Below are 13271 nucleotides of genomic sequence, written 5' to 3'. Positions count from 1 at the left end.
GTCACGACCAGACACCTGAGAAGCTCTGACAGATGCCTTTCAGAACCTCCTCCTTGAGCTTCCTTTGTTTTGGTTTTCAGTTTCCTCATCTCGTTAGCCTCTCTCAGCTGTCATGTAGTTGGACTGATTGCATCCCTTTAAATTCCTCCCCATAATGCATTAGTGTGCGGTTTATACAACTTCCTGGAGTGTGTGTGCATTCTGATCCTATTTCCCAGTCTTCTACATAATAAGTGTTGTACATTCAGTTTGCTGGATCCCAGGTGACCCTGACTCCCTCCGTGTCTAGTGTAGGGAGCCGGTGGTCGTGTCCCCTCGCTATTATAGGGTGTTCAGGTGTTATACAGTCGAGGTACGAGGATATGCGATCATCTACCTTTGGGATTTTCGCATAGGCTGAGCAGTCAGGGAGAGTGCCAGGTCTGATGCAGGGGTCTCCCTTTTTGTTCCTTAGTTTTGGATCCAGTGAGTCATATATTCATTTTGTGTTGTCTTGTTTCCTGTACACCTTCCGTGACAGTCACCTGAAATTGTTTTCACTTCACAGGTGTGCCCTGTAAGGTTTAATAATTGGGATTTATTGCCTTATAAATGGGGTTGGGACCATCAGTTGCGTTTTGGAGAAGTCAGGTGGATACACAGCTGATAGTCCTACTGAATAGACTGTGAGAATTTGTATTATGGCAAGAAAAAAGCAGCTAGGTAAAGAAAAAGGAGTGGCCATCATTACTTTAAGAAATGAAGGTCAGTCAGTCCGAAAAATTGGTAAAACTTTGAAAGTGTCCCCAAGTGCAGTCACAAAAAACATCAAGCGCTACAAAGAAACTGGCTCACATGCGGACCGCCCCAGGAAAGGAAGACCAAGAGTCACCTCTGCTGCGGAGGATAAGTTAATCCGAGTCACCAGCCTCAGAAATTGCAGGTTAACAGCAGCTCAGATTAGAGACCAGGTCAATGCCACACAGAGTTCTTGCAGCAGATCTCTAGAACAACTGTTAAGAGGAGACTGTGTGAATCAGGCCTTCATGGTAGAATATCTGCTAGGAAACCACTGCTAAGGACCGGCAACAAGCAGAAGAGACTTGTTTGGGCTAAAGAACACAAGGAATGGACATTAGACCAGTGGAAATCTGTGCTTTGGTCTGATGAGTCCAAATTTGAGATCTTTGGTTCCAACCACCGTGTCTTTGTGCGACGGATGGACTCTACATGCCTGGTTCCCACCGTGAAGCATGGAGGAGGAGGTGTGATGGTGTGGGGGTGCTTTGCTGGTGACACTGTTGGGGATTTATTGAAGGCATACTGAACCAGCATGGCTACCACAGCATCTTGCAGCGGCATGCTATTCCATCCGGTTTGCGTTAGTTGGACCATAATTTATTTTTCAACAGGACAATGACCCCAAACACACCTCCAGGCTATGTAAGGGCTATTTGACCATGAAGGAGAGTGATGGGGTGCTGCGCCAGATGACCTGGCCTCCACAGTCACCGGACCTCAACCCAATCGAGATGGTTTGGGGTGAGCTGGACCGCAGAGTGAAGGCAAAAGGGCCAACAAGTGCTAAGCATCTCTGGGAACTCCTTCAAGACTGTTGGAAGACCATTTCAGGTGACTACCTCTTGAAGTTCATCAAGAGAATGCCAAGAGTGTGTAAAGCAGTAATCAAAGCAAAAGGTGACTACTATGAAGAACCTAGAATATGACATATTTTCAGTTGTTTCACACTTTTTTGTTATGTATATAATTCCACATGTGTTAATTCATAGTTTTGATGCCTTCAGTGTGAATCTACAATTTTCATAGTCATGAAAATAAAGAAAACTCTTTGAATGAGAAGGTGTGTCAAAACTTTTGGTCTGTACTGTATGTCACTAAACTTTTTCTCCCTGCTACATCATGTCGAGTGTATATTTATTGTCATCTTGTGTGATCTAACTTTGCATTTTCCTGTATATACATTTTCTAGACCTGTATTTTTTATTTGCTGTAATTTCCATGTGCACCAGCAGGTGGCAGCAATATGTCCAGCAGACCATAGCCAGTTTAGAATATCTAGACTGGAATAGTACATTCCAATCTAGCCCCCCTCTTTGAGGAGGTGTGGAATGTTCCCACTTCCTGTCTCATGGGGAGGAAAGAAAGTTCTAGTTAGTGTACCAGCCACCCCTGCTAGGGGAAGGCTGTGTTAGTAGGAGCTTCCAGAAACAGGGATCCCAAGACAGGATCGAGCCTCGGCTGAGGCCAAGATCATTCTTTCCAGCCTGAGCCATCAGCCTCAGCTGGTTGACAAGAAAAGCAGTCATCTCCAGCCTCCAGGAAGAGCATTCCCTGTGAGGCAAGCTGTGAGTACTTATCCAGTGACCAGGAGAAGCCAAATTCCTCCTCAGCTAGTCAGGCCCATACCAAGCAGAAGACAGACAGAGCAGAAGATAAATGCCTGCCAGATTCTCCAGGCACATAGTATAGGAGCAGAAGAGGCATTACCCCCTGCCATACATTGACAATACCTGCTGGGACCTAAATACTATCGCTGTACTCATATGGATTTATGCTGCACCCATTAAGTAAAGACAAGTTGGATTATATCTCCAGTCTGGATCTCATTTACTATTACCCAAGTTGCTCAGTTGCTCCTATTAACAACACTCATTTTATTGCAAGTGAGCCAGGATCCAGGAGTCCAGCCGTACCAAGGTAGGAGACACCGTTGACACTACACAGAGACTTTATTTCTCCTCTGGCATTCCTCACCTGGTACGTGAGTTATAACACCTTAAAGGGCCCTGTTACAGTACCTGCGCAAGCTGCAATTGGCGTCACAAACCTACTCATATATATACATTATTTATATACATTTATCCTGACCCACTGCATAGCTGACCCACCGTACTAGTGTCCTGCTCATTGCACGTGTACAGCGCTGGTCCTTAAGTCATGTCCGGTAGCGCCGTACATGTCCTCAATGGGTTATTCCTTTCCGAAAATCAGTGCAAATATAGTGCAAACAGTGCAAATGAACAGGATATATAACATAAAATGCAATTAACTAACAATATACACTCAGCTAAAGAATTATTAGGAACACCTGTTCTATTTCTCATTAATGCGATTATCTAGTCAACCAATTACATGGTAGTTGCTTCAATGCATGTAGGGTTGTGGTCCTGGTCAAGACAATCTCCTGAACTCCAAACTGAATGTCAGAATGGGAAAGAAAGGTGATTTAAGCAATTTTGAGCGTGGCATGGTTGTTGGTGCCAGACGGGCCGGTCTGAGTATTTCACAATCTGCTCAGTTACTGGGATTTTCACGCACAACCATTTCTAGGGTTTACAAAGAATGGTGTGAAAAGGGAAAAATATCCAGTATGAGGCAGTCCTGTGGGCGAAAATGCCTTGTTGATGCTAGAGGTCAGAGGAGAATGGGCCGACTGATTCAAGCTGATAGAAGAGCAACGTTGACTGAAATAACCACTCGTTACAACCGAGGTATGCAGCAAAGCATTTGTGAAGCCACAACACGCACAACCTTGAGGCGGATGGGCTACAACAGCAGAAGACCCCACCGGGTACCACTCATCTCCACTACAAAAAGGAAAAAGAGGGACTGTTAAAGACTGGAAAAATGGTTTCTTGAACATGACAATGAGTTCACTGTACTAAAATGGCCCCCACAGTCACCAGATCTCAACCCAATAGAGCATCTTTGGGATGTGGTGGAACGGGAGCTTCGTGCCCTGGATGTGCATCCCTCAAATCTCCATCAACTGCAAGATGCTATCCTATCAATATGGGCCAACATTTCTAAAGAATGCTATCAGCACCTTGTTGAATCAATGCCACGTAGAATTAAGGTAGTTCTGAAGGCAAAAGGGGGTTCAACACCGTATTAGTATGGTGTTCCTAATAATTCTTTAGGTGAGTGTATAACAGTATAGGTGCAAACATTGGCATAAATCACAGTGCAAGTTAACCCTTTAAAAACTTCAAAGTGCAGTAAAGTAGTGAGTTAATGGCGTTCCAGAACAGCAATAGGGGCAAATGTCCACAAACGCCCAAACTCCAAGGTGCCCTTGCTCCAGGGCCCTACACACAGGAGAGATGAGCTGTGCTGATTGGTTAAGGGTACTTTCACACTAGCGTTTTAGTTTTCTGGTATTGAGTTCCGTCCTAGGGGCTCAATACCGGAAAAAAAAACGCCTCCGTTTTGTCCCCATTCATTGTCAATGGAGACAAAACTGAACAGAACGGTATGTTCCAAAATGTGTTCCGTTTCATTTAGTTTTGTTTCCAGACCGGAGAGCAAATCGCAGCAGGCTGCGGTTTTCTTTCCGTCCTGAGATGCAGAGCAAGACAGATCCGTCCTGACCCCCAATGCAAGTCAATGGGGACGGATCCATCTTCTCTGACACAATCTGTCACAATAGAAGATGGATCCGTCCTCCATTGACTTTCAATGGAGTTCATGACGGATCCGTCTTGGTAATGTTAAAGATAATACAACCGGATCATAACGGATTCAGGCGGTTGTATTATCAGTAACGGAAGCGTTTTTACTGAACCCTACGGATCCAGCAAAAACACTAGTGTGAAAGTAGCCTAAGACTGTATTTTGGAAGTGTTCCAAGGATGGACTGTGTGTGCATGGCTAATAAGACTGCACACAGACTGCTAGTTAGGCACTTCCTTCGCTACCCCTTACATGTGTGTTCCTGTCCCTTAGGCTTCATGCACACGGCCTTTGCTTGGACGCAGGGCCGGTGCAAGGATTTTTGCCGCCCTAGGCAAGATAAAAATTGACGCCCCCCCCCTATCAGATGATCTGCCCATATCTTGACATCACATATGTTCCACCCCTTTCTCAGCATTTAAATTAAAAGAACTGCTATGTTAATCAAGCTTCTTGTAGCCGTCTCCCTGACAGCCGCTAGAGGTGCTTCCGTGTTTCTCTCTGTGAAAATTACAGTGGGAACACGCGGAACATAGTTTTGATTGCATGCGCATACGCAGCTGAGAGGAGGATCGGGGAGAAGAGTTCCCAGTGCCGGCGCTGGAGAAAGGTAAGTGGCTGAAGCCCAGTGGGAGGGGGACACGAGGGTGCCCCACTCCTAACAACTATATAGTGCCAGGAAAATGAGTTCGTTTTCCTGGCACTATAGTGCTCCTTTACCACCAGTACTGCACAGTGTCTGTTTTCTGCAGGAACAGGCTATAGACACCAGTACCACTACATTAACTGTACTGGTTCTGGGACTATAGTGTCCTTTTAGGCTCCATTCACACGTCCGCAATTTGCGGAATAGAATTGTGGACCCATTCATTCCTATGGGGCAGCACGATGTGCTGCCCGGACACGGAATTGCGGATCCGCACTTCCGGGTCTGCACTTCCGTTCTTTCAAAAAATAGAACATATCCTATTCTTGTCCGTTCAACTGCGGACAAAAACAGGCATATTCTATTAGTGCTGGCAATGTGCGGTCTGCAAAATGCGGAACGCACATTGCCGCTTTCCGTGTTTTGTGGATCCGCGGCTCCGTGTATCCGCAAAACACGTTGCGGACGTGTGAATAGAGCCTTAATGTGAGGTAAATTAGTTTCCAATGTAGTATTAATGACTAAACAATTAAATAATAAACATATTGCATTGTCTACTCACCACCAGGACAATAAGATGATCTGGTCTCTGGCTGCAGTCTGGCTCTGGGGACTACCTTGTCACTCTCTTCTCCCCCCTCCCTTGTCGCTCTCTTCTCCCCCCTCCCTTGTCACTCTCATTCCCCCCTCCCTTTTCACTCTCATTTACTCCCCCCCTTGTCACTCTCATTTACTCCCCCCCCCCCCTGTCACTCTCATTTATTCCCCCCCCCCTGTCACTCTCATTTATTCCCCCCCTTGTCACTCTCATTTAGGCCTCATGCACATGACCGTTTTTTTTTACAGTCCGCAAAAACGGGGTCCGTAGGTCCGTGATCCGTGACCGTTTTTTTCGTCCGTGGGTCTTCCTTGATTTTTGGAGTGTCCACGGACATGGAAAAAAGTCGTTTTGGTGTCCGCCTGGCCGTGCGGAGCCAAACGGATCCGTCCTGAATACAATGCAAGTCAATGGGGACGGATCCGTTTGACGTTGACACAATATGGTGCAATTGCAAACGGATCCGTCCCCCATTGACTTTCAATGTAAAGTCAGGAGTCCCTTTTATACCATCGGATTGGAGTTTTCTCCAATCCGATGGTATATTTTAACTTGAAGCGTCCCCATCACCATGGGAACGCCTCTATGTTAGAATATACTGTCGGATATGAGTTAGAGCGTGAAACTCAAATCCGACAGTATATTCTAACACAGAGGCGTTCCCATGGTGATGGGGACGCTTCAGGTTAGAACAGGCATGTCCAAACTGCGGCCCTCCAGCTGTTGCAAAACTACAACTCCCAGCATGCCCTAATAGCTGTAAGCTATCCAGGCATGCTGGGAGTTGTAGTTTTGCAACAGCTGGAGGGCCGCAGTTTGGACATGCCTGGGTTAGAATATACTAAAAGAACTGTGTACATGACTGCCCCCTGCTGCCTGGCAGGTGCTGCCAGGCAGCAGGGGGCAGACCCCCCCCCCCGCCCCTCCTGTTTTTAACTCATTGGTGGCCAGTGCGGCCGGCCCCCCCTCCCCCTGTAGTTAACTCTTTGTTGTCCAGTGCGGCCGGCCCCCCTCCCTCCCCTGTAGTTAACTCATTGGTGGCCAGTGGGCCCCCCCTCCCTCCCCTGTAGTTAACTCGTTGGTGGCCAGTGGGCCCTCCCCCCTCCCCCCCCCCTCCTAATTAAAATCTCCCCCTATCATTGGTGGCAGCGTAGAGTACCGATCGGAGTCCCAGTTTAATCGCTGGGGCTCCGATCGGTAACCATGACAACCAGGACGCTACTGCAGTCCCGGTTGCCATGGTTACCTAGCAATTTGTAAAAGCATTATACTTACCTGCGAGCTGCGATGTCTGTGTCTGGCCGGGAGCTCCACCTACTGGTAAGTAACAGATCATTAAGCAATGCGCCGCACAGACCTATCACTAACCAGTTGGAGGAGCGCCCGGCCGGACACAGACATCTCAGCTCGCAGGTAAGTATAATGCTTCTACAAATTGCTAAGTAACCATGGCAACCGGGACTGCAGTAGCGTCCTGGTTGCCATGGTTACCGATCGGAGCCCCAGCGATTAAACTGGGACTCCGATTGGTACTCTCTGCTGCCACCAATGATAGGGGGGGAGATTTTAATTAGGAGGGGGGGAGGGGGGAGGGCCCACTGGCCACCAACGAGTTAACTACAGGGGAGGGAGGGGGGCCGGCCGCACTGGACAACAAAGAGTTAACTACAGGGGAGGGAGGGGGGCTGGCCGCACTGGACAACAAAGAGTTAACTACAGGGGAGGGGGGGCCCACTGGCCACCAACAAGTTAACTACAGGGGAGGGAGGGGGGCCGGCTGCACTGGACAACAAAGAGTTAACTACAGGGGAGGGAGGGGGGGCCGGCCGCACTGGACAACAAAGAGTTAACTACAGGGAGTGGGGGGCGGCCGCACTGGCCACCAATGTGTTAATTACAGGGGGGGGCAGTCTTGTACACAGTTCTTTTAGTATATTCTAACTAGAAGCGTCCCCATCACTATGGGAACGCCTCTGTGTTAGAATGTACTGTCGGATCTGAGTTTTCACGAAGTGAAAACTCGGCTCTGAAAAAGCTTTTATGCAGACGGATCTTCGGATCACGGACACGGATGCCAATCTTGTGTGCATCCATGTTCTTTCACGGACCCATTGACTTGAATGGGTCCGTGAACCGTTGTCCGTCAAAAAAATAGGACAGGTCCTATTTTTTTGACGGACAGGATACACGGATCACGGTCTTGGCTGCAAAACGGTGCATTTTCCGATTTTTCCACGGACCCATTGAAAGTCGTGTGCATGAGGCCTTACTCCCCCCCTCCCTTGTCACTCTCATTTACTTCCCCCTTGTCACTCTCATTTACTCCCCCCCTCCCTTGTCACTCTCATTTACTCCCCCCCCCCTTGTCACTCTCATTTACTCCCCCACTCCCTTGTCACTCTCATTTACTCCCCTCCCTCCCTTGTCACTCTCATTCCCCCCCCCCAATCCTTTGTCACTCTCATTTACTCCCCTCCCTCCCTTGTCACTCTCATTTACTCCCCCCCCCTCCCTTGTCACTCTCATTTACTCCCCCACTCCCTTGTCACTCTCATTTACTCCCCTCCCTCCCTTGTCACTCTCATCCCCCCCCCCCAATCCTTTGTCACTCTCATTTACTCCTCTCCCTCCCTTGTCACTCTCATTCCCCCCACCTCTAGTGTAGCGTGGCCGAGCTCTGTTCGGTCCGCGGTACAGGAGCATTTGTTTCCTGTACGCTGCCGGACTGAAAGGAAGTGCACACTAAGTGAGCACTTCCTGTCAGTCCGGCCGGGTACAGGAAACAAAAGCTCCGATACCGCGGACCGAACAGAGCTCGGCCACGCTACATTAGAGGCGCTTCCCTCCTGTCAGTCCCTCTCTTCAGGCTGCGCCCGGGCGGTGCGGCAGCCGCCCGGTGAGGGGGAGGGCCCACCGCCGTACTTAAAAAAAAAAACTTGCTGCAACGCTTTTTTTTTTTAAACCGTACGGGGCCGGCGTCTCCTGCTAAATTGCGCACTAGGTGGCTGCCTAGGTCGCCTTACAGGTGGCGCTGGCCCTGCTCGGACATTCGGTGCATTGAGGAACACAATTTGCGTTCGGTCCGTGATCCGTACACACCGCCAAAAGAATAGAACATGTTCAATTTTTTGTGGTGAGAGAACTCTGTTTGCGGGTTGCAATACAGGCATGGCCGGGCAGGCCTTAGTTAGAGTTAGTTAACCTTTTACTTATTATTCCCTGTACCATTAATAAATCCCCTTTTAAAGATCCAAGATTGACTATTATCTGGCACCCCGTGACCCCAAAAACTACTACTACCCATAGCCATATCTGTCACTTTGACATTACTAAAGCTGGCTTGGCATTAAAGATCTTGAAATTAGTTGCAAACAGTCCTAGGAGACCCCAGAACAGGCATGCTCAACCTGCGATCCTCCAGCTGTTGCAAAACTACAACTCCAATCATTCCTGGACAGCCTACAGAAGAGCATGGTGGGAGTTGTAGTTTTACATCAGCTGGAGGGCCGCAGGTTGAGCATCCCTGCCCTAGAATATAATCCTCAACTTTTCTGGGTAACTGGAGCACTTTTCACTCGGGTAGAATTTATTCAGAATGAGTCAAACCACCCAAACGATTTGGCCGAATAAAATCGAATTTCAAGAAATTTGCTCATCGCTGATCATATTAAATTGTATTATGCATCATGCATCAAGTCAATCCTGAATGAATAGTAGAGCAGCGGCGCCATCTCCACTTATATCTACATTGTCATTTACCTCAGGGGACGGCAGGAATCTGGAGAACCCAAGTGGCTTTGTGATCAGCTTATCACCCAGTATTCCTGTTAAGTGCCCGGCCATCACCTCCTGCTGTTTTACCGAACAATGGTTTTCAATTGACAAAATCAGGGGATACGGTGAAGCCTGGAAGGTCAACAGAAAGACACAAGACTGTGAGACACAAAAATGAATTACCAGATGATTAATTAAGAGCAGGTCGAGAGAGGAGGTGGGGGGCATTACTGTTATATCTGTAATGACTTCAGAATCATCACTTTGTAATATCAAAGGGTGAAGCAGAGAGTCCGGGACAACCCCACACCACCGACTGATCCTGAAAGCAGCAACAGCCAACTGCAAGTCAGGTACATGACAGATGAGTGTATATGACAGGTACGTGACCGGTAGATAACAGTGTACATGACATGTACGTGACCGGTAGATGAGTGTACATGACAGGTACGTGACCGGTACATGCCAGGTATGTGACCGGTAGATCACAGTGTATATGACAGGTAGATAAGTGTACATTACAGGTACGTGACCGATACATGACAGGTAGATGAGTGTACATGGAGATAAAGTATTTAAAAAAAAGGTGCTGGGGGGCTTGCCCAAGGATAGTGCGAAGGTGAAAAAAATACAGATAGGGGCGGTGTAGTAAGTCTATGGAAGGTTACTACGTTGGATTTGTGCTTCTGCTTCACAGTATCAATATATTGCAGAGGCATATACAGTATATCACTGTGTATAAATAGTAAGTGGTTCTATTTCCCAGTCTCAGTGTATGGTAAGCCTATACTACATCACTGTGTCTCTTTATATTTTGTTATAGTGATTCAAATTCACAGTATCGATATATGGCAACACACGTATCACTGTGCGGTTATTTAACCACCTCAGGACCGCCGTACGTAGGATTTCGTCTTGGCGGCGGCCCTGTTATTCCGGGTGGACGCACCGGTGCATCATCTCGCGAGACGCGAGATTTCGGACAAAGCCGGCCCGCGCATGCGCATCGCGGGCCGGCAAAAGTTAGAGGAGTATTTCGTCATCAGCCTGCCAGCCAATGATCTTGGAGAACCCAAGCCAGTTAACACTTTATATTTATAAATATAAGGTGTTAAATGGCTTCTCTGCTCCTCTGTTGGTCCTTTTCGTCGGTTGGTCTCAGCAGAGGAGCAGGCATCACAGTGAGTAGCCACCAAACACTTCACTTAGCCCCAGATCACCCCCCAGCACCCCAATTAACCCCTTGATCACCCCTTGATCGCCCCTGTCGATCACCTAGTGAAGGGGAAAAAAGTGATCAGTGTAAACTGTCACTTTTTTTTTTTTACTGGTATTGACTGATAGGTTTTAGGATAGTTTAGGCCCCTTGGTTAGGTAGTTAGCGATCATTTAGCGCCCAGCCCACCGCACCGCAGTCACTGATTCGCTGATTAGCGTATCGCTAATCAGCATTTGTACTTTTATAGTATCTGTAAGTGATCAGAACTGATCACAGTCAGATCTATAATAGTGTTAGTGTCACCTTAGCTCGCCCTCCACCCAAAACGCAGGCCTGATCGGTCGCCCCCACACGTGCGTTCACCCACGCCCGCCCCGCCGCAGTGATAAAAAAAAAATATACTTTTTTTAAAACTGCACAATCACTTGACTTCAAACAATCCATCCCAAGCAAGCGCGCCCGGTATGGGGTCAAATTGTATAAACTCTGTGAAAGGGCCACAGGCTATACCCACAAATTTCGTATCTATGAGGGTAAAGATCAGACCCTGGAGTCGGTCGGTTGCCCTGACTACCTGGGGAGCAGTAGGAAGACAGTCTGGGACTTGGTGTCACCCTTATTTGGCAAGGGGTACCATCTTTATGTGGACAATTTCTACACAAGTGTGCCCCTCTTCAGGCATTTGTTCCTAGAACAGATTGGCTGCTGTGGCACCGCGCGACCTAGTCGCCGGGGCTTCCCCAACGGCTCGTTACCACCCGTCTTGCAAGGGGGGAGAGGGCTGCCTTGTGTAACCAAGAACTTCTCGCGGTGAAATGGACAGACAAGTGTGACGTTTAAATGCTCTCCTCCATTCACGCAGACACGACAATCCAAATTGAACGAGCAACCAGTGTCATTGAAAAACCCCTCTGTGTCCACAACTATAATTCGCTCATGGGAGGGGTGGACTTCAATGACCAGATGTTGGCTCCTTATCTACTTTCTCGCAGGACCAGACGCTGGTATAAGAAGGTGTCTGAATATTTAATTCAATTGGCTCTGTATAATAGTTTTGTTCTCTACAGTAAGGCTGGGAGAACAGGATCCTTCCTCAAATTTCAGGAAGAGATCATCGAGAACCTCCTGTATCCAGGAGGTTCCGTGGCCCCATCCACCAGTGTAGTGATCCCTCTACACGAGCGACATTTCCCCAGTGTCGTTGCTGGTACCTCAAACCGACCGCCACCCCGAATTTTTTTTTGTGTCTGTAGCAGGAGTGGAATAAGGCGTGACACCCGCTATTTCTGTCCTGACTGCACTGACCACCCTGCCCAATGCTTAGGGGAGTGTTTCCGGAAGTACCACACACAGGTACACTGAGCATAGGGATTGCATCTCACAGGACAGGCACACAGGGCTATTAGGGCCCATTCACACACAGAGCTGCTGAAAACCTCTCCTTTCACCTGGGACAAAGTACATAATGTACTTCGCCACATCTTTGGGCGATTTGCGCTTTGCACATTGTCCCATGGGGAAGGAGAGGTTTGTCCTATAAAAGTAAAAAAAAAAAATCAAAAAAAATCACCGGTAAGCAAAAAAGTTAACGTTCTGTTCAAAAAGTTAAATAAAGTTTATATGTTCTGTTCAAATGTTATTATAAAGTTAATAAATTTATTGTGTTGCGGCCTGGTTTTTTCTTTTTTGTTTTGTTATTTTTACCTTCCAGGTGGACCAACCGATCGACTAGCTGCAGCACTGATGTGCATTCTGACAGAAGCATTGCGCTGCTGTCAGATTACACAAAAGTCGGTGTATGCAGCGCTGCAAGACGAGATTTCTCATCTGCAGTAAAAGATACGTTTGCCGAAGCATATGAGCTGAGAGGGCGGCAGTGTTCATATGCTTTGGCAAACACTTTGTTTATATAAAAAAATAAAAAAAAATCCCGGCAATGATTTATTCATCCACATTGATTGATGTGAATGGAGCAATCGGGTTTGCCAGGGCATACGAGCTAAGTGGGTATGGATGTTGGGCGGAGCTCCTATGTCCTGGCAGACGCCTTTTTCATCCACATTGATCGATGCGAATTAAGAAATCTGTGCCGTTCATTTTTTCTTTCAGCCCACAGGCTGAACGGAAAAAAAAAATCTCATTACCTGTATGCTCAATATAAGGAGAATAGCAGAAACTCCTAATGCTGGCCATACATGTAATGATTGCGGAGACCCTCAAATGCCAGGGCAGTACAAATACCCCACAAATGACCCTATTTTGAAAAGAAGACACCCCAAGGTATTCACTGAGGGGCATATTGAGTCCATGAAAGATTGACATTTTTGTCCCAAGTTAGCGGAAAGGGAGACACAAAAAAATGTCACACATGTGGTATCGCCGTACTCAGGAGAAGTTGGGGAATGTGTTTTGAGGTGTCATTTTACATATACCCATGCTGGGTGAGATAAATATAAAAATACACACCAAAACACATTCCCCAACTTCTCCTGAGTACGGCGATACCACATTTGTGACACTTTTTTGCAGCCTAGGTGGGCAAAGGGGCCCACATTCCAAAGAGCACCTTTTGGATTTCACAG

The 13271-nt window shown here is 47.5% G+C and overlaps 1 protein-coding gene across 1 annotated transcript in view; it reads right to left on the bottom strand.

Moving 5' to 3' along the window:
- LOC122919832 (1-phosphatidylinositol 4,5-bisphosphate phosphodiesterase zeta-1-like) overlaps window positions 1-13271 on the bottom strand; it is a 138991-nt gene that overhangs the window by 78108 nt on the left and 47612 nt on the right. The window contains exon 5 of the mRNA XM_044269022.1: window positions 9456-9602. Within this exon, the coding sequence (XP_044124957.1) occupies window positions 9456-9602 (147 nt within the window). The remainder of the gene's footprint in view (window positions 1-9455; window positions 9603-13271) is intronic.

Source organism: Bufo gargarizans, chromosome 9 (assembly GCF_014858855.1).
Source record: "Bufo gargarizans isolate SCDJY-AF-19 chromosome 9, ASM1485885v1, whole genome shotgun sequence".
Lineage (NCBI taxonomy): Eukaryota > Metazoa > Chordata > Amphibia > Anura > Bufonidae > Bufo > Bufo gargarizans.
Note: the sequence above shows the minus strand (reverse complement) of the source record. Positions and strands in the feature narration are given on the sequence as shown.